Here is a 25762-nt window from a genome sequence, read left to right on the forward strand (position 1 = left end):
GGTGCGCCGGGGCCCGAGAGCGGCGCACGGCGCGGGCCGCGAGGGGTGGGGCAGCCGGAGCGCAGGCCCCCGAGCCCCGGCGGGCGCCCCCGGGCCCCCGCGCGCGCCCCGGCCTCCGGGAGACTGGCGCATGCCACGGAGCGCCCCTCGGGCCGCCGCCGCTCCTGCCAGGGCCCCTGCTGCTGCTGCTGTCGCCTGCGCCTGCTGCCCCAACTCGGCACCCGACTTCTTCATGGTGTGCGGAGGTCATGTTCGCTCCTTAGCCGGCAAACGACTTTTCTCCTCGCCTCCTCGCCCCGCATGTTCAGGACCAAACGATCTGCGCTCGTCCGGCGTCTCTGGAGGAGCCGTGCGCCCGGCGGCGAGGACGAGGAGGAGGGCGCGGGGGGAGGCGGAGGAGGAGGCGACCTGCGGGGAGAAGGGGCGACGGACGGCCGGGCGCATGGGGCCGGTGGCGGCGGCGCAGGCAGGGCTGGCTGCTGCCTGGGCAAGGCGGTGCGAGGTGCCAAAGGTCACCACCATCCTCACCCCCCAGCCGCGGGCTCCGGCGCGGCCGGGGGCGCCGAGGCGGATCTGAAGGCGCTCACGCACTCGGTGCTCAAGAAACTGAAGGAACGGCAGCTGGAGCTGCTGCTGCAGGCCGTGGAGTCCCGCGGCGGTACGCGCACCGCGTGCCTCTTGCTGCCTGGCCGCCTGGACTGCAGGCTGGGCCTGGGGGCGCCCTCCGGCTCGCAGCCCGCGCAGCCGCCCTCGTCCTATTCGCTCCCCCTCCTGCTGTGCAAAGTGTTCAGGTGGCCGGATCTCAGGCATTCCTCGGAAGTCAAGAGGCTGTGTTGCTGTGAATCTTACGGGAAGATCAACCCCGAGCTGGTGTGCTGCAACCCCCATCACCTTAGCCGACTCTGCGAACTAGGTAGGAAGTTGTTCTGCGCCCACCCTCCCCTCCTTCTGGCGCTCAGGTGGTGCAAGAAAAGCCCCGTTGGGCTGTGTGTTTGTGCAGCTACCTCGCCGGAGGGGAGTGTACATCTCCCCCTGAGAAGAGACTTGAGGGGCAAGGGTCGAGAAGGGACTAGGGGAAACTGGAAAGGTATTCCCTGGGGGTTCCCTTCCAGATTTTTTCTTCTCTGTTGCCCCGGGGCGCAGGGGAGGCTTTGGGCATTGCTCACGCACACACACTACACACAGGGGGTTTAAAGATTAGATGTCCTCATTTCCGGATTAGCCAAGGGGTGCAGAGAGAAGTGGGGGTCACGCCTCCCCCCCTCTGGGAAAGGCGTTGAGGTGTGTGGCCGAGTTGGATTCGGTCCAAGGCCGCCAAGGAAGGCTGGGAGAAGCAGTTGTAACGGCTAGAGAGTAAGGCTCTCCTTTAGTAAATAAAGAGGGTCACGTCGGGCACAAGGGTCTGGGAGACTGTCCTGGCCGGCGCAGCTTTGGGTTTTGAGGCAAAGAGAGTTAGGATGGAAGGTCGCGCTGGATATCTGCTCCAAACTGTACCACCCCAGGGTGAAAGAGAAGAAGCAGTGAGGAGAAGTTGGGTGCCGCCTGCTTTTTCCATTCTTCCAGCACAGGAAAGCACAGTTACTGACTGTAGAATGGTCTGCCCCCAGCGCCTCCGTGAGGATGCTGCCCCTGGGGCCTGGGCTGCTTCTCGGTTGAGACCCCAGCCGCCTCCTCTTTATCCTCCCGGCCTCCATTGATTCCCTTTTCTCTACGTCTTTGTGCGGGGGCGGGGTGCACATCGGGCGCCCACAAATCCAAGTTCACCAGCGCTCTTGGGGTGCACCTCCCGGGTGGGCTGGCAAAGGGGAAGCCCGTGATCCCCGCGCGGGTGCGGAGCGGAGCAGCGGTGGCGGAGGTGAATTGCACCCCTGGGGGACGGGGCGGGGGTGGGGTGGGGCGGTGGGAGTGGGGTGTGAAGTTCTGGGACGGGGAGGGGGCTTTGTGGCCCTGCTGCCCTGTGAAGTGAGCGGCCTCGGCCGACCTGCGGCCGAGCCGGTGGTTTCCAGCCCGGCCGGCCGAGCGCGGCGGCGGCGGCGGCGGCGGCGGCGGCGGCCGCAGACGTGGAGGAGCGGAGCGCCGAGGCTGGCGCCAGGCGGCCTCTTTTGTTTATCTGACAGCTAAATATCAAGGCAATCACCGCCCCGCGGCCCTGCCTCCAACCCCCACAGCTAAGACAAACAGTTGGGCTAAAAGAATGCCTCTGTTATCATAAGTTTCTATCTCTTTCTCATGGCTCGGTCTTTATTTTCTCTTTCTTTTTTAATTCCAGAGTCTCCCCCTCCTCCTTACTCCAGATACCCGATGGATTTTCTCAAACCAACTGGTGAGTAGATGCTTTTAAAAATATCCTTCCTATCTTAAGTTAGAAATGGAGTCTCTAGAACGCGGATGTGTATGCCTAGGCAGCGGCGTGGGGAGACGCTGGACTTTCCCCGAGGTTGTTATAGGTTGCCGATGTTGAAAGTTTGGTGGGTTTTTTTCTGTTTTTGTTGTGACTGGAGCTGGCGATAGTGTGTGTGTGTGTGTGTGTGTGTGTGTGTGTGTGTGTGTGTGTGTGTGTGTGTGTGTGTGTGTGTGTGTGTGTGTATACATATATATCTTTTTGCAAAGGTGTTTGTTTCCTAGATATTTCCATTTTGTTCCTTTTTTCATGTATTTGCACTCCATAACCCAAGTTGGCTCAGCTTTTAACACGTGGAATTTGATCCACGCCGAAGCATCTCGGGAGCCAAATAGGACAGGTTGATGGGCAACGTCGGAGACTTTGTGAGTGCCAGAAGTATCTCAGTGGGAAGAATGGATAACCCGATGGGGGAGGGAAGACAGTTTTAAAAAGTGCAGAGACGGACCTTGGTTTGGAGCAAGAGATTAGAAAATTTAAGAAGTAAAGTCCACAGCCCCCTCCTGGTTATCTCGGAGTTCCTGGTGAGGGCTATAAAAGTTTCTAGCAGAGCTCTGCCTGCCTGGTGCTTTGTCACAGGCTGGCACGGGGCCAGGGCAGAAGCCCCACTTGAGACTGGCACCACCTCAGTTGCGCTTGTCTGCGTTCAACTTTTGGCAGGCAGTGCAGAGGTTGACAGTGCCAGGGGAGGAGGGTCTGAAAAACGGGGACTCGAGGGTGACAACTTCGATGGGCCCTTGTTTCCTGGAGCCCCTTCTTGCAGCGGGAGGTTCGTTTGCTTGAAAGTAGGGATTGTGACTTTTGTCTACACTAGTGCCGGACAAATGCAACGCTTTCGACATTTTTATTTTGCCAAAGTTCTGGGAGAAGGAAAAGTGAAGGGTTGGGCCCCATTTCCCTCTTGGAATTCTACAAGTCCTTCCGCCTCATGAGTTTTGGCTGTTGGGCCTTTCCCCCACTAATTAAAAGTCTTGCTGGGGCGTTGTCCAGAATTAAATACTTTAATGAACGGTGTAAGAGAAGCCCGTGCTCTCCAGCCAGCCCTCCCCAACTACACGATCCCTCCAGTCTTGGAAGGCGTTGCTGCTTGCCTGGTGCCTGTCTAGTAAGTGGCCTGCAAAGCATGTGATATTTTGCTTTCGATTTACAAAACACCAGATAAATAGTCATTAATGAGGAGATAAGCAGCTCTGTATTTATAACAAATGTTAACTGGAATTACCAAGCTCTGTTTTCTCCAAGAATGTAAGTTTGACTGGGTTTTTGGCATCAATACTCAAGAATTCTTTTATGAGCTTAGTTCTCCAAGGGGCTCTCTCTATCCTGTTTTTGTTTTCCCTTCCATAGTCTTCAAATTTGGAGGTTTTCCTTAAAAGTGAGAAAGAGGGAGGCTAGTTACCTTGGCCCCAGGGTTAAAGAAGACTAGGGCGAAGTGTTCTGAGAAATTTCCTAAAGTCATAGGAAAGAAGGACCACATTCTCTTGGGTTTCCTGCAGAGATACCTGGACAGATCTGTTCACCGGATTCAAGCAGTCACCCTCTCAGGCCAGGACCTCATTTTCAGCGAGTGGAGTGATATATTTATTCATTAGCAAGTGTTGACATTAGGTAGCAAAATGTGTGCAAACAGAGAAGCCACAAAGACAGGAATGTGCCATTTCCAAGGGGGAGAAAAGTTCTCAAGATCAGCCAATAGGAAGTGATTAACCTGCCAATCGGAAACTCACAGCTTGGTTACTCACCCAAAACGTTTCTGTAAAACAAAACCAAAAAAAAAAAAAAAACCCAAAAAACACTCCAAAGCAAAAATCTAACCCTCCTCTCCCCCTTCCAAACCAGAAAACCCCAAAACAAACAAAAAAAAGGAGTGAAAAACATCACCTTTGTGTAAGGATGTGAGGGTGCTAACCGGTGAAGCCCCTGTGGTGGGAATCTCCTGGCGCACTGGAGGGCTGCCAGGGCTGGGCCTGGTTTTGTTGGCTGCTGTAGCCAGAGATGTTGAGGTCAGACACACAGATGGGATGCTGCCCCAGGTTTTTCTCTCTGTCTTGCACATGGGGGAGAGTATTTGGCTGGGGAACTTACATCAGCTGCTTACATTCTTAAGTTTCTAAGTCGTAGGTTGCATTTTTAGTCTTGGGTTACTAGGTGAGAACCAGCTGTAAGGTTTACAGTGGACAGCTGTTAAAATCCTAACCAGTTGCACAGCTAAGGGAATCTCTTCTGTGAAGTCTCCAGCTTGGGCAGAGGCGGTGGGAAGAGGCTGGGGCCTGGTCCCCCTGCAGCCTTGGAGGAACGCTCCAGCTGAAAGTTGGGAGCTCCGTTTTGCTATGGTTCAAGCCGATCCACTGCAGCCTCTGGCATGGCCTGACTAGGTAGGCCTGGGTACTCTGTGGTTCGAAGTCAGCAGGATCTTCTGGGAAGGAGTGTTAGACATGGCTGGATGTAGGAGTAGGGTGGCTGTGACTTGAGGCTCTCAGAAGTCAGGACACCCCACCCCCCACCCCCAGCCCCATCACACCAGGAGTAAGAGAGCAGGCTGTTAGAATGAGCTCTCAGTTTATGGAGTGGGGATGCTGGGAGGGATTGCTCTGTAGGCTCTGCTTCCTGTGTCCTCTGTATCGGAAGGTCTGAAAGATTTGAAGAATGGCTTGGCGGGGAGGGGATGTTGCTGGGTACATTTACTTGCTTGGGCTGGGGATCCAGGTGACCATTGGCAGATCGAGCCTCCAAAGCCTAGCTGAGAAGTCTGGGACCTAGTCCTGCATTTACCTTTTAACTCAGGCCACTATTAACTTTTCCAGGCCTGGTTTTAAACCCACATGATCAAGGAGTTAGGTTAGATGATTCATTCATTCATTCATTTATTGGGTCACTCATTCAGTCATTCTACATACTTGATGTGCCTGCCTGAAATGCATTGAAGATTCCAATGCATTGGTTAGTGCTTCTGTAACCTGGGTTGTGGATTGGGGCAGAGCTGGGGTATGGTGGTGGTGGTGGAGGCTCCTCTGTCCCAGACGGTAGGTACTTAGGTAGCTCAGAACTAAGTTGACAGGAATATCCTGGCTGTCTGGAAACCATTCTCCGAATGAGAGAAGTGGGGTCCCCAGCTCTGTCGCCTTGTACCCTTTGCAGCAGCTCATTCCTTGGCTGTCCCCAGGCATGCATCTTTGAAAGCTCTCACTCACTGGGTGCTTGGTAGTGTTTAGCGGTGGAGAAGAGCCAGGAGTAGCCTAGAGTTTCTGAGTGTACCAGCCTGGGCTCTGGGGAGCAGACGACAAGGCAGTAGCTGAGAACCCTGCCTTCGGAGAGCTACCTCAGCAGAGCTTTTCTGTGGGTGAGAGACGGAGCTGTGGCCTCTTTGACCTATACTAACTTGTCAGGAGCTTGAGGCCCGTCTGGGTACTGAAGACTGTCTCAGCCCAGCTACCTTCAGGGAAGGGAGTGAGGACGTGGCCTACCCTGGGAGGGAGAGGGCTGAACCCTTGGGTATGGTCCAGCTCACTGGGTGGCCCCTTGGGCTGCTCTGTGATGCCTCAGTTTACCTGGGTACCTGTCAAACAGGTATACCTTGCTACTTCACAGGGGTGGTAAGGAGACCTAATTAACGTTTGTAAATCCCTTCTGAGATCAAAGGCGCTGCACAAAGGGCAGAGCACCATTTCATAGAAATGCTTGTGGTTGCCAGTGTGGAGCTGGCTTAACCTTTGATCTGAGACAGGCTGACAACCCCGAATGTGGTCCCAGCTCTGTCCCGAGATGTGGGCTCTTCCTTTGAAACACACCTTGTCCCTGGGATTCAGCCAGCCAGAGCTGGTCGGGGAGGGAGGGAGTGGCCGCGGATAAGTCACCATGGGGGTGTCTTCCCTTTGCGGGGTAGGTAGAAGCCAATCTCCAACATAGTGAAGGCCATCGAAGTAGTTTAGAAAGTGCAGGCTCTACACTCTTTAACCAGCCACTCCATTTCCTGCCCACCCCTATTGTTTTCCATTTGATTAAGTGTATCCTGTAAAACTGTATATTCCTGTTAGGAATCAAACTTTACCCTGATACAGTGAAATTACCCACACAGTCTTTTCTCTCTCTCCCCTGCCCGCCGCTGCCACTCCTTTGCTTCCTCCTTCCCAGTTTAGAAGAATTCTTGAAAAGTTCTTCCAGCCTGAGAGAGAATGCAAGAGAGGGATTAGAGAGAGGACCTCAGAGTTGAGTGGCCCAGCCCCTCCCCCCTTTTACCAGGCACTGGAGACAGCTGCTGGGCCCCTAGAGAGCTCTGTGGCTACCTGCCCCTGGACTACTCTTTCACTTGGCTTCCTATTCGCCCTCTCGGCCAAGTGTTTCCAGGGGGAAACTGGTAACGCACCCCCCCCCCCCCAGGGACATCCTGCTAGTGGCCTGGGGTGGAGGGACTGGCATTTGCACCATCTGACCTGGTGTTTTTGCTTTGGAGCTGGGACGCTCCTTTCCTGAGCCGGCCTTTCTCTATGGATTTCAGTAAGTTTGGCACTGGCAATGGTGCGTGATATGCTTATGGGGTCTTGTGTATTTTTGTTTCGAGGGACTAATTCGTTGTGGTTCGTGGCCATTATTTTTTGTTTTCATTGCTTGGAGGGAGGTTGAGAAGTCTATATATTTCTCATCTGGAATTGGCATTATCCTCATGATAGGTCATTGTGCTGAGTACCTGAGGGTGACAAAGGTGTTGAAGAGACGGTTATAGTCTAGTTCAGGCAGACAGGATCTGAAGGTAAAAAATCAATAAAGACAGCAGAAGGAAGTCACGAGTACTGGGTGCCAGGAAGATTTTATAGGAACTGAGGCAGGGAGCCTTGCAGGCCTGGGGTTGCCTGGGAGGGTTTCCAGAGATGGGGAGTTTGGATTAGGGAGCCTTGCTGAAAATGTTCTCTGTTGTCCTGATGTGGCGTGAGGGGTTGTTCACAGGTGTGTACGTGAGTAAAATTCATTTCATCGAGTTGCACTTGAGATTTGTATTTTTTTTATACTTATTATACCTCAGTTAAAAAGGAAGAAGTCCCTTCAGCCCAGCACCAGTTCTTCCTAAAGAACTGGGAAGTCTGTCTTTAAAAAGATGAGAGTGGCAGCGAGGCCACTGGATCCAAGCAGAGAGGCCATGCTTTGGGAAAAGATGGGAAAGATGGTGGAGAGACAAGAACCGGGCGTCCTTTGACCTTGGAAACTACCTGGTTTCCTCAATGGGGGACTTGCAATAAAAGAGAAATTCCAGCCAGTCTGTCTTGACTAATGATTAACTGGCCGCCCGGAGCCCAGACGGGTGACAAGGTGCTGTGGTCTGTCTTATGATGGGTAGCGAAGCCTGGGCAGCCCATTAATAATCGGCATCGCGGCCGGCAGTCACCCGTTTGGAATGTGTGGTTTCTCTTTAATGCTGTTTAGAATGTGCTTAAAAATTAATCTTGGTGTTTTAATTTATTTATTTCTCTCTTCATATCCACAGCAGACTGTCCAGATGCTGTGCCTTCCTCCGCTGAAACAGGGGGAACGAATTATCTGGCCCCTGGGGGGCTTTCAGGTGAGCTGCTTTCTCTTACTTTCTTGGCAATTCGAAGACCTCCTGAAATGACTGGAGACTGGAGGAATGGAGGTGGCCTTCTGCCACCCCAGCTGGTCTGGAATTAATTCTCACTTTTATGTGCATGAAACTGGATGTATCCGTGATGACTCTGTTGCCCTTCAGCTCATCCTTCTGGGCCATAGATCTGGAAGTGTGGGGCCAGCCGGCGGGCTGGTGTTGGGCCACGTTTCGTGGTTATCGTTAAGCAGCTCCCGACTTGAGGGGCTTCCACTTGGTGACTTTGGTGTCACTCGTCCACGGGTTTAAGCCCTTTCTTGCTCTCACTCTCAGTGCATCGGGTGCCTTGAAGGGAATGGATCCACCTTTTGGGAACTTGTAGAAGACAGACCCCAAGTGTAGGATGGGAGTTTAGAGTAGATGGCCTTGATGCTTCTTTGCAAATCCTGCTTCCCAGTCCAGCTTTGTGCAGAAGTCTGCAGTGCATGGTGGGGATGGGAGGGCCAGGGTGGGGACACTGCAGACAGTAGGTGCTAATACTGTTACCCAGCAGGGAAGGTGTCCCTGAGGGCCCACAGGTGTGAGCAGGGGCCTGGACTCCCAGGCTGGAGAGTTATGGAATTGGGTGAGGGGCACTGGAGAGCCTAAACATCATTGTCCCCGAGAGACAGGAGAACAGAGTGATAAACTTGGAGAAACTCATTAGCAATGTAAGTGGGAGACATTTCCATTCTGTTCTAAATATGTCCTGTTTTCCACCTGTTTTTCCCACCCCAGTATGCCATCACTGGATTTTCTAAGAACTAGCTAAAACAAGAGGGAAAGTAATCCAGGAAAAAAAAGAAAAGAAAAGAAAAGAAAATCCAGCAGAGTTCTGGACATTGACCCTTGGGACATTGGTGTAGGATCATGGCAGCTCCGATGGAAGCTATAAAACTGTCTTTGGGGCTTCCCTGGTGGCACAGTGGTTGAGAGTCCGCCTGCCGATGCAGGGGACACGGGTTCGTGCCCTGGTCCGGGAAGATCCCACATTCCGCGGAGTGGCTGGGCCCGTGAGCCATGGCCGCTGAGCCTGCGCGTCCGGACAGGCTCCGCAACGGCAGAGGCCACAGCAGCGAGAGGCCTGCGTACCGCAAAAAAAACCATAAACAAAAGTCTTTGGGGGGACCGTGGTGCACCGTCTTTTGCGACTTTTAACTGGTCAGGTGTCGCTCAGCCTCGGCTCGGTTCATGCTAGCCAGTTCCCTCTGCAGGAATTGAGCTTGCTGAGAATGTCTTCAGGGAGACCCTTGTTTGTTTTGATTTCAGTGCAGTATATACTCTGGCTGTTATCTGAGACAGAGGGTATTGTTTACTCAAAGCTCCTAATGAGAGCTGAGTAGGAAAAAAGAGGGACGCAGAAAGGGCAGGGGCTTGGGGTGAGAATGGGAGTGGACCATGGCGGTGGAGGAGGGAAGAACATACCGGGACATGAGAGCTGTGTCTTTTCTGCTTTCTAAGGCTGAGAGAGTTCCGGAAAGAAAGAAAGCCAAGGAGAGGAAAGGGTCTGGGCAAAATAGCACACTCAGGATGTTGTTAGAGGGTTTTATTTTTTAAATTCTGAATGTGCAGGGAGGAGTCCCAGCCCCTCTGAACCACATGAAACAGGCAAGGGAAGTGGTAGCTTTTGAAAGGGGGCTTTTCGGAAGGTTTGTCTTATTGATAACATCTTGTCTGTCTCCTCTGCTGGAGGAAGTAACGATACCCGCCTGAGCCATCAGCCTCCTTACCCGGCCCCCAGAGCCAAAAGTGTGACAGCGCAGCCCTTTCTGAGACGGGTGGGCTTCCAAGAGTTTTTCTAGTCCTAGAAAGAAACTGGGGGTAAAGCAATGATGAACTCCTCCCCTACCCCCAAAGTAACTGCAGCCATTTCGATGAATGAGGAGCTGCTAGGAAGGAGTGCTTGTCTCTGAAGGGATAGCGTCGTTCAACAAAACTGCCAGAAGAAAAAAACGTGACGGGGGGGACTCCACATGAAAGAGCATTTGTTTTGAATTTTAGCTCTTGATTTACTAATTCCCAAGGCTTCAAAGTTTCAACTCTTTCTTCTTTCCGTTCAGAGTTGGAGTAGTTTATTAATAATGTGCCGTGGGGGGAAGTTGAAGAAACTGTTTCTTGGGTTGGTGCCAGTGGTTTGGGGGTGTCTGGAGGGGAGGCAATAGGCCCTGAGAAAACCCAGGGCTCCACCCTCTGCCGCGAGAAGGCCCCCCCAAAAGATGGTGGTAGTGGCTCGAGTCCAGGGCGGAGGGTTTTGCAAATGGAGAAAGCCCAAACCTCCTTTCCAAGAAGTTGATCTTTCCATGGGCGGGGGGGGCGCGGGTGGAGGTGGCCGAGGCCGGGGTGTGTCTGCCTGGCGGAGGATGAGGCCGGTGGGGGGCTGTGGTGGCTGAAGGGAGCTGGGCCAGGGAGGGGAGGGAGGCTGGAGCGGGGAGCCTGCTGTGGCGAGCGCCAGGCCAAGTGGGCATCACGGCGGGGAGCAGGGAAGGTGCCCACAGGGCTCTGCCCCCGCCTCCCCGCTGGAAATCACCTCTCTGAGTGTCTCTTTCACGGGCCCTGTGTGCTGTTTTCCTTCCTGTCCTGGCCAAGATCGGGCTTAATGAATGGGGCTCAGTTTAGGGTGGGAGGAAGGTCGGCAGCGGGAGCCAGGGCTTGATTCTCTTGGCAAGGGAAGAAGGGAAAGAAAAAAACAGCCGAATGTGAAAATGTGGTGCCTCGGGGGTGGGGGTGAGGGTGTGCTTGAAGGCACGCCCCTCGCCCCTCCCGAGATGCCGGGGTGACTCCAAGGCTGGCCCTTCCCTTTCCTGCGAGGAAGGGGAGTGGGTGGGTAGGAGCGCTGGGAGCCAGCCCGCTGGCTGCAGGTTGGAATTCCAGCCTTGCAGCGCGGGGCTGGCCGGGGCTGGCCGGGGAGACGACAGGCCAGGCCTCTGGGACTCGCAGTGAAACAGACCCCACCCCTGCAAGTTTCCTCAGTCTGGGAAAACGGCACATTTTTAGAAGGCTGTGACTCGGTTCCAGGAGATTGTACTTTCATTTCTGACAGCCGGCTCTCGGAGACAGATGGATTGCTTGGTGCCTGGTTGTGTGTGTGTGTGTGTGTGTGTGTGTGCGCGCGCGCGTGTGTATGCGTGCTACAGACCTACAGATAGACACGTGCACTGACACATGAGCGGGCAGGCGCTGGGATAGGCCTGGGTCCCTCTCACGCGGGGTAGGTGGACCTCAGAGACCGTTTCTCCATGAGGATATGTGCTCTGGGCCCGGGGCGTGTTTGGATTGGTTCTGAATTGGGATCTGGATATGGTGCTTTTGGAAAGGCGTGTAGGACAAACCCTCGTTGCTGGCACGTATCCTGGCTCAAGAATACCCACCTGGGAGAGGTCTTACGTAGATGGGAAGCTTCTAGGTTCAGCTCGATGGTGGAAGTGGAAAGGATTTGCTCCCAGAGCTTTCACTGTGTCACTGGTAATTAAAAGCATGTGTTCGAAGCTGTCATCTTTGCAGCCTCCATCTGGAGTTTCTAGGGGGGAGCTTTCATTTAGCTTGTCTGCTGTCCTGATTCGGGGTAGTGGGGTGGGATGGGAGGGGTTTGAAGAAATACCACCTCACTTGTGAATTCCAGGTTCTTCAGCTGCAGACCCAGACTCCTTTGTATATTCGTGTCTAAAGCTGGTTGGGCCTAAGACATATGGGCCTCGCTGGTTAAGGCAGGGATTTGAGGCCAGCATCATTTGTAGTCATTTTTAAAAAATTATTTATTTATTTTTGGCTATGTTGGGTCTTCGTTGCTGCACGCAGGCTTTCTCTAGTTGTGGTGGGTGGGGGGCTACTCTTTGGGTGCGCAGGCTTCTCATTGCAGTGGCTTCTCTTGTTGCAGAGCACGGGCTCTAGGCATGCAGGCTTCAGTAGTTGTGGCACGCGGGCTCAGTAGTTGTGGCTCACGGGCTCTAGAGCACAGGCTCAGTACTTGTGGAGCACGGGCTTAGTTGCTCCGCGGCATGTGGGATCTTCCCAGACCAGGGATCGAACCTGTGTCCTCTGCATTGGCAGGCAGATTCTTCTCCACTGCACCGCCAGGGAGCCCCCATTTGTAGTCCTTTAAACTTCAAAAGAGGTGCCACCCTGGATTTCAGGGAGGGAGGTGCGAGGCAGTGGAAGTGTAGTACCGAGTGTCTGGGGGAGGGTGTTGAGGAACCCATCTCTTGGCTGGACAAAATCATGCTTATCGGAGAGACACCGTCCCACCAACCCAAGGGAGGCCAGCTCCTTTGCTAAGGTCTTCAGATCCGTGTCTCGCTTCTAGTTCCTGGGTGATGGGAATGTCCTTATCAGCATCCATTCCAGGAACGGTTCTTTCCTCTTCTTTAATCTCTGCTGGCATCTATGAGAGCCTCAGAGGAGAGTCTTCAAAAACACCTACATAATCTGAAAATGTGGTCCTGGCTCAGTCCACAGTCAACTTGGGCTCAAACCAAGTAGCTTAGGAAAGAGTGCCCCATCCTGTTTTTAAGGAAGGTTATTCAGCTGCATTTGTTGTCTGGTTGGGAATGGTGATGGCAAGCTGGGAATCTCCTCGGCTGCCTGTTGCTGTGTTTTTATATCTCTCCTTCCCGTGCCTGGGAACAAGCAGATTGTGGTTTCGCTGGAGTCTCTAATGCCATGGGGGGGGGTGGGGTGGGGGTGGATTGAGTTCATCCAAGTGGCCTTGAGCATGGGCTTGGGGGGAGGCAGAAGCACCAGCACATGTAACCATGAGCGAGCTCCTTACCTATCCTCTCCCCTTCCTCTCCCCAACCATGTAGGTGAGGAGTGACAGTCTGAATCTCTAGGGACCCATATGTCCCTAAATGCCAGGCTGACGACTCAGTCCCCGGCCGGCTCACCTGGTGCACACCCACTCCCCAGTGAAGACCAGTCAGGGACAGCAGCTCAGGCTGTTTGCCTCTTCTGCAAGGCTTGAGGTCATGCACTCAACCCCGGAGAAGGGCTCACTGTTAAAACGCCTTTTATCCTGGAAAGAATGGGGCAGTCAGGCAGGGGTTAAATGCAGGGTGACAGCATTTAAAGTCTCTGGAGCAACTTGGGGCTGCTCTGCCAGCCGGACTACATGGGCCACTGCCTCATGCACCCCGTCCCTGAAGCAGAGCAGGGCTGGCCCGCGAAGGGGCAGGGGCCAGGTGAGGGCCAGGTTCCGGTGCAGCTCTTGGCCACTGTCTTGGGGCACTAACACCCTCTCCCCAGGGAGGCTTTTTCTTAGCAGAGCCCAGCAGTAGCTGCGTGGACTTCTGAACCTGTGGCCCAGAGCTAGGGGGGCAGTGAAAAGGGAGGGAATGCCAAAGGATTCACGATCAAGTTTGGCTCCCTTTGCTGCTTTATTACTGCTGTTAACTGTCCCGTGATACTGCACCTACAGTGCTGTGATCGCCAGGCCACTTCACAGCAGGTTGTCTTAACCTGGTGGGAGAAAAAAAGGCGCAGGGTGGTGGTCCCCAGACTTGTCTGCACATCGGGACCCCTGGGAGCTTCCAAATCACAGTCTGTTGGCAGGATCCCAGCATCAGTATTTTTTGAGGCTTCCCAGGTGATTTCAAGGTGCAGACAAGTTGGGGAGCCCCTAGTGTAAGGGGTAAAAGGGTCTGTGTTCCTGAGGGGGAGTATCTTTTGTTTTTCTTTTTTTTTGTGGAGAATATCTTTGGTGGCTTCTCTTGGTGGCTGTGCAGGTTCTGTGATTCTGCCTGTGCTCCTATAGGGAAGAATTCAAGTACCTCGCTTGTTGAGCCTCTTCTCAACTAAGACTTTCACTCGATTGTAGAAACTTGACAAGGTGTGTTAACTCTGCCTCTTCCTCCCATTGGCTTTGTTGTAGTGGATGACATGGTAAAAGTGACCCATGGGACAGGGTCTCCTTTCAGGGTGATGAAGATGTTCTGGAACTAGGTAGTGGTGATGGTTGCTCAGCTCTGCGAGTGCTCTCAATGTCACTAATGGTAAATGTTGTGTTACACATATCTTGCCACAGTTTTAAAAAGTAGTGACCTGTGGTAGCTTTTAAATGCATGCAGGTATTTAGATATTCAATAAAAAACACTGGCTCTGGAGAATGAAAATGGAGACTTCAGTTAGGTGCTTGAGATCTGTAGATAGACACTTGTTTCCAGAGCACCTCTGAGGTCTCCAGGGATGGGCCCACAGTCACGGGCCTGTCTGTCTCCGTGATTTTTCAACCTTTTCTTTTCCATCCTGGTTGCAGAAAGGAGAGACAGGAGAGTTCCCTGTGGCTCATTTTCCGAGGCTGACCTTTCTGCAGGGGAAGTGAGCGCCCTTGCTCCTTCTCTGCCTCAGATGCTGTTTTCCTCTGGGCAGCCCGGGGACTGGTAACCAGCCATGTAGGGGCGGGCCTCTCTAAGCCTGGAGTCGTCCTGACCCACCCTGCTGAGTGATCGGCCCCCTCCTCTGGTCCCGCTGCCTAAGACCCTAGTTGATGTGACAGCTTCACCGAGGTTATAGGGCTGCAGGGTAGAGGAGGCTGGTGACTCGCCCGGGAGCCCTCCCTTTGCAGGAGCCTTGTGAAAGGATACTGTACAGCGTGGCCACTGGGAGGTCACCACTGGCCCTACCATCTCTCTCGCTCAGTCCTGAATGGCTAGCCCCGTCTGGCTGTGTGCCTACTGTCACAGACAGGCTTCCTCTCTGGGCTATTTTCAGCGGGAAGATATTATTAACGGCTGAGGCACGGTTCTCAATTTAGTGGCTAACACACCAAGAAAGGAACATTCCCTTGGTGGCGGCAACTCTACCTAAACACGGTGGCTCATTGGGGGTGATGCCCCCAGCCCCCTTCGCTTCTCCCCACGGGGGTCTGTGCCCCTGACCCACTTTCTGGGGCGGCTCCGACTGAAGATTCAGTGTCTACCATGGAGAGAAGGAGGCTTTTTCTTAAAGCGAACTCATTAAAGGTGTAGGCGATGATAGCGTTTATATTCTAAAATGGGGAGATTTTGTGACAGGGATGGGGCACTGGATGGAAAAAGGAACTTTCTGTGGAGTTTAGGACAGCTGTTTAAAACAGGGTGATAACTTTCACCTTGTAAGTGAACAGGAAGTATTGGGACAAGACAGGAAATTGCATCATTCCTTTTATGAGAAGAACTCCAGAAAAAAAGTTGTTCGTGAAAGGTAGTGGCTGAGAGGAGGCCGGCCCGGTTTTGTTTTGTTTTTTTTTCCCCCCTTCTTTCCTTCCACTCCCATGAGAATTTCTGGGCCATTTTCTTTAAGAAAGAGGCTGTTTGAGAACTTTATGTTATTTTTATTATTTAAAAAAATATTTTACCAGAAGGGTCACATTCAGTTGACATGTTAACTGCAGCCTTATTGCCCAGTATACTAAAGAATCTTTCATGAGTGTTTCAGCTTCCTTCCCCAAATGGTGAGGCCAAGCAGCTCTTGGCTGGAAGTGAATTTTGGTTTGGCTGCAGTCTTCGACACTGAGCCCCACCCAGTGTCATTAGCTCAGTTTTAACTTGCAAAAAAAAAAAAAAAAAATCTCTTTTTTCGGGGGAGGGGTGGGTGGGAATTTACGGATACCCTTAGCCTGTTCACCCCAGCATGACCTTCCCCTAACCAAGGTGCCTGGCATTTGGCAGGCTGGGGCTGCCTTTATTTACTAGCAGTGGGCCTCATTTTGCCCAAGGAGTCCCTCCTTTAGCTTCCTGACTGCCTATCGCTAGGACTCTGGTGCGCGGTAAAGAGGTGACAGAAGACAGCTCCCCTGGTACAGCTGTGCTTAGCCCTGGGGGATGGGGATAACTCAGTCCTCAGTCACCAAGAAGCTTCCGCCTTTAGAAAGAGGGCTTGTGCAGCCCCACAGTGATGTGCAGAAGGCGGTATTGTGCTGGGTGTGAAAACAGTTTTCATTTATTCATCTCTGGGTTTCTAAGTCCCCTCTTGGACAATGTCATTGTTCTCGTAACATGGGACAGTGCCCTGACCCGGGCTGTCAAGGAGCCATCTTTAGGATGGAGGCCAGAAAGAAAGAGATCTGTGTGTGGCTGGCTTGCTCCCCATTTCCCCCAACCCCCAAGTTTTTTCCTTAGTGGGCTTTGTTTTGTTTTCATAACACAACAAGAGCCCTGGGGTGTGTAAAAGCATTGTTGAACATTCGGTGAGGCTAACTTGTCCAAACAGAGCAGGACGCCAAGGCAGAATGCTGTGGGCAGGTGGTGAGCCCACAGAGGTTGCCTGGCCGGCGCCTGGCTTGGAAACACCTCCCGGGATCAGCCGCAGCTGGCAGGGAAGTAGCTGAGGACAGGGGCTCTTTTCCCGCCTCCACGGGGAGCCTGGGGTCAGACCTAGGCCTTTCTGGCTGACCCCTGCCTGGCAGGCACGCTCCACTCCCAGGTGGGTTCTCACGGGCCTCGCTCTGCCAGGTGTAAAGCTGGGGCCTGGGGGGCGGTGGTGGTGCAGCTGCTTTGGGAGAAACCAGCGTGTTCCTGTGGTCCAATCATTTAGCGATTATTTACTGAGCACCTACTATGTGCCACGCTTTGCCAGGCATGGAGGATGTAGTTCTTGGACTCTGCAGACGTAATGGTCTGTCTGAAGGTGCTCTGGCGTCAGTGAGATGGAGGGTCCTTGAACAGGATGTGGCTCTGTCTGGAGTCAGGCACGGGGCAGCTTCTCAGCCATGGGGTGAGGTGTTGTAAGACATGGGGGAGGTGCAGGGATGGGCCCCTGGGGAGATTGTTTGAGCACGCAGGGCCAGCACAGCTTCTCTGCTTCGGTTGTGTGGTCTGTTGAGAGTTGAGATAAAGCAAAGCTTGTGGATAAACAGAGGTCTGCCTCCTCCGGTTCTGTTTCTATTCCCGCCCCCCCACTTGTTGATTGTGAGATAAGAGCTGCAACAGCAGGAGGTAGGGTTATAATCCAGACCCTGGTGGTACTTGGGAGCCCAGCAGAGTGGAGGTGACCAGCCAAGGGGCAGGGCGGGGGTGGCATGGGCACCTGGAATGTTAGCATTTATGTCTTTACAGCCACAGGGGAGGTGGGACATTTTCAAAGCCCAGGACTTGGACTTTTTTTATAACTCCGGTGGGCTTGATTCCCATGAGGACCATCTGGGGATGCAACACTTGCTTTTTAATTTAAAATCTGATGGTCAAGTTCATTTCTGAGGTCCCAGCCAGTGTGTGAAGCTCTGGCCCGCCTGTGGGTGGGTTTACGCGAGGTAATCTAATACCCAGTTACCAAGGGGTTTCATTTTCAGTGCGCATCCTGCCCCTGGCCCCTGGCCATTCCCCCAAGGCCTACTGGTGGCTCGTTCGGAGCTCACTGATTTAATTAATCATCCTTGGTCCTCTGTGGAGTCGGGAGAGCTCTTTTGGCCTTTGGTTAGATCCTGGGTAGTAAGGGAAGAACTGAGTTCAACTCCAGTTTTCCTCTTGCAAAATGGGGAGTTTCTGTCATTCAGACGTGAGCACTCAGATCACCAGGCCAGGGACTGTTGGTGTCTCTCGTGTTTGCTCATTTCTGTGTTGCCTTTTTACTTTTTAACTTGGGGTGGACGTTCAACAGGAACAAAAAAAGACAACGCCAAGGGCTTCCCTGGTGGCGCAGTGGTTGGGAGTCCGCCTGCCGTTGCAGGGGACACGGACGGGTTCGTGCCCCGGTCCGGGAAGATCCCACATGCCGCGGAGCGGCTGGGCCCGTGAGCCATGGCCGCTGAGCCTGCGCGTCTGGAGCCTGTGCTCCGCAAAGGGAGAGGCCACAACAGTGAGAGGCCCTTGGACAGCAAAAAAAAAAAAAAAAAAGACAATGCCAAGAAAAGACTGTACTGTCAGTAAACTCACCTTTCTGCATCTGCCACTTGGAGGGTTAAATTACCATCTCCAGTCACCCTTTCCCACCTTGCGGTCACCTTCCCCAGTGAGCTTCTGAGGCTAGAGAGGGCCAGGAAGAGCCCCTCGGCTCAGAAAGAGCCTGGGGACCTTGCCAGCCCCAGGGCAGCCTCAGTAGCCTGCACGGCCCCTCCCCCTCATTAATCAGTAACCAAGAGGGAAAAGCAGGAGTTGGGTTCTTCCTGTGATCTGGGTGCACAGTATACAGTTCTTAAAAACAGATGGGCCTCATCTCCAGCTCAGTGGGATCACAGTTAATGCCCACTGTGGATGGGGGGCGGTGTTTCCTGGGAAAAGGCCTGGATTTGGAGGGGCTTGCAAAGATTCAGAAGCCGACCCCCATTTCAAGTGTTTGTCAGATGCCCCAGGAGGGGGCTTGGAGAGAATTACAATGGGAGGGAAAGCGGCCACCCTCCAAATTTCAGTCCCCTGGGGCTGGCCTGATTTCCTGGGCTGAGGATGGGGGCACAGTCATCAGCTGGCTGCATGGCCTTCACTGAGCCATTTTTGTGTCCTGGACCTCAGTTTTTTCATCTACAAAATAAGCAGTTGGACCTGGTCTCCAAGTCCCGTGCAGTACTGAATGAAATCCTGTGATTTTCGGTTCTTGGATTTGAAGGTGTGTGAGAATAAGACCCCTTTTGCGGAGGTGGTGGGTAACTAATGGCCTCTTCCACCGGCGAAGGAAAAGGCTGTAGTTCTTTACGTTTTGAGGTTTGCAGACTTTTCCAAGAATGAATGAAAGCTGAAGGAACTTTCCCCAGAAAAATGCATGTGCATACATTTCCAGGGGTCCTTTAGCCCCATCCCATGGAATCCCTTGTACTCAAGAAGGCAGGGTGTACACGAGAGCATTAGGAGAGGCAGGGCCTTTTTCTTTTTGTGGTAAAATATACATGCCATTTACCATTCTAGCCCTTGTCAAGTGTACAGTTCAATGGCATTAAGTCCATCCCGTGCTTGTGCAAACATCACTGGTATCCACCCCCAGAACTTTCTCACCTTTCGAAACTGAAACTGTGCCCATTAGACACTAATTTCGCAATCCCCCCTCCTCCCAGCTCCTGACATGAATTTGACTGTTCCAGGTACCTCATATGAGTGGATTCATACAGTATTTGTCCTTTTGTATTTGTTTTATTTCACTCAGTGTAAGGCCTTCAAGATTCATCCATGTTGTAGTAGGTGTCAAACTTGCCTTTCTTTTTAAATGTGTACAGATATCCGTTCATCCTTCAGTGGACACTTGGGTTGCTTCCACCTTTTGGCTATCGTGAATAATGCTGCTGTGAACATGGGTGAACAGGTATCTATCTCTTCAAGACCCTGCTTCAGTTCTCCTGGGCATATACCCAGAAGTGGAATTGCTGGGTCATGTGGTAATTCTGTGTTGAGTTTTTTGAGGCAGGGCCATCCTGACTTGAGTGTCTGCATAGATGGATCACAGATCCCATGGGGCAACTGGGTGGACTTGAGGGTGAGCCCTGGGGCAGGGGAAGTGAGAGGAGAGTGGCATGGGGTGGGGGGAGGAGGACAGCAGAGGAGGGGTGGCCTGGCTCTCTGCAGGAATACAGGCCAGATTGGAGCCCGCGTTCATGTGAGGCCCAGAGTCCTCCGAAATCTGGGGCACACGGCACTGAGCAGCGGTGGCCTTGTGACGGTGGTCCAGGGTAGGGGGGCTTTCATACCCCTGGCCTCCTCACTGGAGGCTAAGGGGTGGGAGGGCCCGTGAGAGGCGGGGGGCCTCACGCCTAGGAGGTCCTGGGTGCTTTGGGGGTGAAAGGGCTGGGATGGCTGAGCAGTGAGTGTGTCAAAGCCAGGGAGATTAGATTACGGAGGCAGACAGAAGTAATGATTAACTTTTCCAGTCTGCACACTGTCTCCACTCTGTCGTACTTTGTTTTTCCCTGTAAGCACGGTGCGGCCCTGGCCAGGCCCTGGTGTTGGGTTGTAAAGAAAGAAGGAATGAGGACTGGGAGTGAGCAGGGGGCGGGGAGCCAGGGAGCTGGCCGGAGAGGGAAGGCTTTTCCATCAGATCCAGCGCTGGAATTTATTGGCCGGAATGCAGTAAGTGTTCAAAATGCCATCCCATCCAACAGTTTTCATAATTGTTATGGAACAAGGGGAGCTGGGGGAGGGGAGGGATGAAAAGGACTTTTGTATCTCACTGGATTTTTCCTCTTCTTCGGAAGGATTCTCTGCCCTCCAGAAAAACGAGAGTTGAGCTGGAGCTGTGTGAAGGACGGGGTGGGGCAGGGCCCGCGTCTGGGGCTGGAATACCTTGCAGGGAGCTTGGAGGGTCCATGCAGCTCGGGGGCTTTATTAAATTGAGACCCACAGCAAAAGCTGCTTCCGCAGAGCCCCCAGACCTGCACCTCTGGGGGTTGTGTCCTTTCAGAAAGCTGGCTGAATGTGCATCTGTGTTTATTAAGCTTCTTTAACGCGTAGCCAGCGTACTTACAAGTGGTCAGTAAAAAGAAGAAAATGAGGGACTTCCTGGTGGTTTTTAAGAGTAGTTTCCTTTGTTGGATCTGTGTTTGCGAGGGGAGGCGCACCGCCAGTTGGGAATCCACGTGTGGAGTTTGGGGGGATTTCTGGACTCTCCCCGGGTTGGGGGTGGGTGAGTTAGAGATGTGACGTGCACACCCTTCTGTTGTGTGCACGGCCTCCTTGCTGTGTCTTCCGGGGAGTGGCCAGGATCCTACCCAGGGGCCAGGCAGGTGAGCAGATAATGCCCCCGTGCAGGCAGGTCTGGGGGGCTCTGTATGCAAGTGTGTGACCCCCCTTTCTGAAGGGAGCTGCTGAGTTAAGTTGGTGGGGGGGACGACGGTGGGAGCTTGGGGTGGAAGAGACTTGAAATTCAGACTTGAAAAGGATGAGGCTGGATGCATGCTAACGACCAGCCAGGGAGGCCCATTTACTGTAAATATTATGAATGGAGTTGGCCGGGCTGGGAGTCCCCACCCTTCCTCTGAGGCCTCTCGGAGCTGGGCAGAGCTGGCCTCCTCAGAAGGCAGGCAGCCGGGTACACGCTATAATTTGCATGGCTGAAGGCTGGGGCACAGGAAGCCGCGTCAGCCCGGCTGGCGAGACAGATGGGAGCTTTTGATCTGTGTGGCTTCCCCCCTTCCCCGGCGCTACCCTTAATTATATTCTCTGATGGCAAAACACTGTTCTCAGGAGGGACCCCTGGGCTGGGGGCCTCCGACTTGGGCTGTTTGAGGGGCTTTAGGAGGTGGGGCTGTGGCCTGTTGCGGGGAGTAGGGAAGTACTTTTTAGCTCTAGTAAGGCACAGTTTGTAAGGCACAGTCACGAATCAGTCTTCTAGACGAGGAGGACCTGCCAAATATGTCAGCCCAGGGGAGTTTGCAAGAGGAAGGAGGGTGATGGTGGCTGAGAAGCTTCAGGGCGCCGAGCATGGGTGGGCATTGGAAATAAGATGGTGATACAGGAGACCCTTCCCCGGACACTCACCTTTTCGGGGGCCATGAATGACGACACAGAAAGAACACGAGTTTGTAACTCTTTGCAATGAAAAAAAAGTTGGTTTATAGATGGACATGGCCAAATCTGACTCAAATCTCCTTTCCCTTTTGATTTTGTTTTGTTTTATTGTTGCAAATGAAATGCAAAAATGTGCCCTCCTCCCCGAAGTGATTTTCTTGCTCTCCAGAAGGTAGTAGAAATAAATGGAACCTGTGTTGTTGAATACTGAAACCCACAGTGTAGCCAGAGACCATCAGAGCCAGAAGGGGGCCCATGGGGGTGTTTTGCCCCAGCCGCCTTTGCCCCAGCTGTGGGCTGGTCAGACTGAGACTCTGAGGGGGCAAAGCCGCTTGGCCAAGGTCACAGAGCAGCAGCCTGCTGGCAAAGAAGCCGTTTCACTCCTGGCTTGCTTGGGGCGATGGAGCTGGACCCCATACTCGGGGGCCACGGTAGGCATAGCATTTCCACAGTGGGCTGGGAAGGACACTTGTTTTCCCCTCTAGTGTTTGGAGAGGACTGGTGGCTTTTGAGGCCTGAGGTGGCCGCCCACACACAGCTCACACCAGCCAATGTTCTGGCCTTGAACCCAGCTCTGCTTTGCAGCAGGTGATGTGTGTCTCATTGCCCCTCCTTTAACAGAGGAATGGTAATACCGTGCAGCCTCTCAGGGTCCCCTTTCTGTGAGCCCCTTTCAACAGAACTATACATAGTAAATGCTCGTTAGGTGAAGGTATCAGCCCAGAACTGTTGTCCCACCTGGGGGTGGGGGGGTGGGGCGAAGAGTTGTCAGCATTTTCCGAGCATCTGGAGAACCTAAGAGATAATATGCCCCTAAGAGCTGAGACCCTCCGCTGTGGCTGCTGGCCGGGCCCTGGCCTCTGGCTGCTTTTTATCAAATTGTCACAATGCCAGCGTGGCCAGTACTGGGAGCTCCATTTTAGAGATGAGCTCAAGCCACCACCAAGGTGACATGGGAGGCAGATTGAAGGGGGGGGAGTGTCTGACTCCGTAGCTGGTCAGCTCCGTGGCGGGTAGAACTCGCTGTGAGGGAGTGAGGTTGGGCCCAGGGACCTGAAGAAGCACCCTGGCCTTTGAAGGAGAGCTTGTGGCACCCCCTGCCCACCCCCCAGCCCAGCCACCTCAGCGGAGAACCTTGTTGCAGAGCTCTGAAAAAAAAATCCAACTTTTCCGTCCTGCTTTCTACCAGCCAGAGTTCATTCTCTGATCCGTTTGGTGTAGGAGCTTGGGGGTAGCGGTGATGGGTTGGGTGTGAGCATTTTCTGGGTAACTGAGAGTTAACCTGAAACGTTTTGAGTTAGTTTCAACCCCCATGGTAGCTTGCTTTAAACCCCAGAGCTGTCTTCGCTGCCCCAAGAATCCGAGGGGGCGGCTCTGGCGTCATCTTTTGTGTCCCGGGTGAGGTTGTAAGCATGGCTGATTAGAGCTGACCCCAGAACCCAGACTGAGCCCAGACACCGAAGCAAGTTTTTATGTGTTTGCTTCCTCCTGAAAACTAGAGACCAGCGAGAGACTTGGTTACTTGTGTTTGGGATGAGAGTGGATGGGATGGGTTGGCACCAAGTCCCCTTTTATCTCAGTCCTTGTCCCTGAAATGAGCTGGTTGCTCTCTGAACAGTTTCCTGACCGGGGTGTGGGGAGCCGGGCCGATGAAGCTGTTAACCTTTGGGACGACTGATGTAGGGGGAAGGACAGGATGAGGCAACCCTTGGTGGCGCCGGAGTCCCGAGGAGGGAGGACCCTGGACCTGAGAGGGCGAGGCGTGGCCACGTTTGCGTTCCAGGGTTGCCGGCTTTACTTCTGGGTCTGCATGTGTGCCCTTCGTTTGCCCTCATCAGCCCGCGTGAGGCAGCCATTTCTGCCCAGGTTCCATCCCCAGACGTGTGCTCTGCTGGACCGCTGGGGAGGGGGCTCGCAGACCCATCCCACCGTGGGATAACCAGAATATTGAATAAGAGAAATAATCCCTCTATAATCCAAGTGCCTTGCGGAGATGAGAGTGGGTTGAGACCCCCGCCCCCCCACACACCCGCCTGCCTTTTATTCCAGCCCCCTGGTTGCCCTGGCAGTGGGCATATTGGACTCAGCGGGTGCCTGCTTCTGTGGCTTTCTCTGTGCTGCTTCGTTTCCCAAGTATGTCCCTGTCCTGAAAAGTCAGAAACTTGGGGACCCCCCCCACCCCTGTCCCATCAGCACCACCTCTGTGTGTGGACACAGCTAGGGTGAGGTGGCCTCACTTCAAGCGTTCTCAGAATCCCACTGGGTGTTTTGGAACAGTTCTGCCTCTCTGGCCTCACGGTCAACTTCCTAAATTGGAGACCGGACATGGTACCGTCGAGGCACTGAACTTGGCCTTTCCTCCCTCCCTCTTTTTTTTTTTGCGGTCTGCGGGCCTCTCACTGCTGTGGCCTCTCCCGTTGCGGAGCACAGGCTCCGGACGCGGAGGCTCAGCGGCCATGGCTCATGGGCCCAGCCGCTCCGCGGCCTGTGGGATCTTCCCAGACCAGGGCATGAACCCGTGTCCCCTGTATCGGCAGGCGGACTCTCGACCACTGCGCCACCAGGGGAGCCCCTCCCTCCAGTTTTTTTCTTCTTCATCTCCTACACCTTCAAATCAAAAATTTTAAAAGGGGGAAGTTCCTCTCTTACCTAGGCCTTGAGGGTCTGGTCACCCTGTGCCATTGCGATCCCAGGCATGAGATTCATTCATGAGCCTCTGGTCTTCTGGGAGGGTCTGGTCTGTTCATTCACAACCAGGGTAATTAAATAACTCTTTGTATGAGGCATGGAGCTCCTTGTTAAGTGGTCTTCCCTAATGCAAGTGCAAACACGAGGCACAATCCTTCTCCTTCTCCACACGGCCTCCCGCTTTGCTTTTAAAGGGTAGATTTTATGCTTTAAGGGAAATTGGGAAGGGGAGGGGGAAAAACAACCTTAAAGGAATTTTAGGCTGATTCAGCACTTTTCTGGGGTTGGTCCACGAGTTCCCTGAACTGTAATAAAAAGAAAAACTTGTGAGCAGGCATCTGATTAGGTAGCTTTTGACAACACAGCTTTTCTTTTGGATGCTTTAAAATGCACAAATACAGTTTTAAAACAGGCCCCTGGTACAGTTTTCTGAGGAGGGAGAAGTTGAATATACCAGAAAAGGTTATAAAAGCTGAGGGAAATTAACAAGGGACCGCGAGTTTTGCCTTCAGAGGTTAAGTATCGGCAACCAGGATACTAAGACCCTTCCTCAGTCCTTGTAACGAGGGGGCCTTTTTTTTCTGTGCAGGGTCCTCCCAGCTCCTCACTCGGAGGCCTGGGAAGCCCCCAGGAGCTAAGCGTCTGCCCTAACCTTTGTGGGGAGATGCTTGTGGGCTATGGGCCCAATTCCAGGAACTGTGCTTCTCTGAAGATGACGCTGAGCGCTTCCTAGAAATGAGCCCAGACGGCGGGTACTTCAGGGCTAAGGAGCGGAGTCTGAACTGGCCATTTGGGGCGTTGTACTGGGCCCCCAGAAGCGTGCTGTGTAAAAGGGGCCTTCGCTCCAGTGATGGGTTTGTCTGACAGCCTGTTTCTGTGCTCAGAGCTGTGGAGTTCAGGAGCAGCAAGGAGAAGGAGTATCAGGGCACTAGGGGACTGCAGGGTGACATGGTGGGGCGACACGTGGGGGCCCTGCTGCCCCTGATTAGGGCACCTAGTGGGCTTTCAGGGGCCTTGTTCACATCCAGGGGCACCTACACGCTGCCGTTTATCTGGGCCGGGCCATTAACCTCAACAGAAAAAGGCTTTTTCTTTTTCCAGGGGATGTCTGGCAGCAAATTACTGGATGCATTGTCGGGCCGCGCAGATGAAAGAGAAACCCGCCAGAACGCCCCCCCCCCCCCCCCCCCCCGTCCCATTCCCCCTCCTCTCTACTGGCCAACCTCAGGCCCCAGTCTCCCCCCCCACCAGCTTCCTCTGCCCCCAGGCAGACAAGGCACGCCCCCCTACCCCCTTGCCGGTGGGCCTGGCACGGGGCAACTCAATCTTCAGGCTCCCACCCCCTTCCTCCCACTCCCCCAACCCCCATACTCTGGCGGGTGCCAGGTTTCAGGGGAGCCGGGCTCCATGAAACAAAGTATTGTGAGGCTCCGCTGAGGGTCTCCTGAACTTCCCTCCCAGCGACTCCTGAGCCTTCCTTTCCAGGCCGGTTTGTTGTCCTGAGTTGGGATAATAAGTGAGAACTTCTTACATTTGGAAACGCTCTCCCGCCTCAAACAAGCAGGCAGGTGGGCGCCCTGTGCCTTCCAGAAGAGGGCTTTCTCCAACCCGGCAAACCTGGACATCAGAGCATTTTTATTTACGTGGGTGTTTATGGGTCTTTGGTATAGCCTTCAGAGCTGAACTCCC

At 53.6% G+C, this 25762-nt stretch overlaps 1 protein-coding gene across 3 annotated transcripts in view; it reads left to right on the forward strand.

Annotated features, from left to right (window-relative positions):
* The first annotated feature begins 239 nt into the window (after window positions 1-239).
* Window positions 240-25762, forward strand: part of SMAD7 (SMAD family member 7) — a 28629-nt gene continuing 3106 nt past the window's right edge. The window contains exons 1-4 of one of the 3 annotated variants that reach the window (XM_065889928.1): window positions 301-913; window positions 1811-1813; window positions 2270-2323; window positions 7878-7952. In XM_065889928.1, the coding sequence (XP_065746000.1) occupies window positions 301-913; window positions 1811-1813; window positions 2270-2323; window positions 7878-7952 (745 nt within the window). Of the gene's footprint in view, window positions 914-1810; window positions 1814-2269; window positions 2324-7877; window positions 7953-25762 lie in introns of all 3 variants that reach the window. The other 2 variants (XM_065889929.1, XM_065889930.1) reach the window with 2 other exon arrangements.

The sequence above is a fragment of the Phocoena phocoena genome, chromosome 13, assembly GCF_963924675.1.
Source record: "Phocoena phocoena chromosome 13, mPhoPho1.1, whole genome shotgun sequence".
In the NCBI taxonomy this organism is placed as follows: Eukaryota; Metazoa; Chordata; class Mammalia; order Artiodactyla; family Phocoenidae; genus Phocoena; species Phocoena phocoena.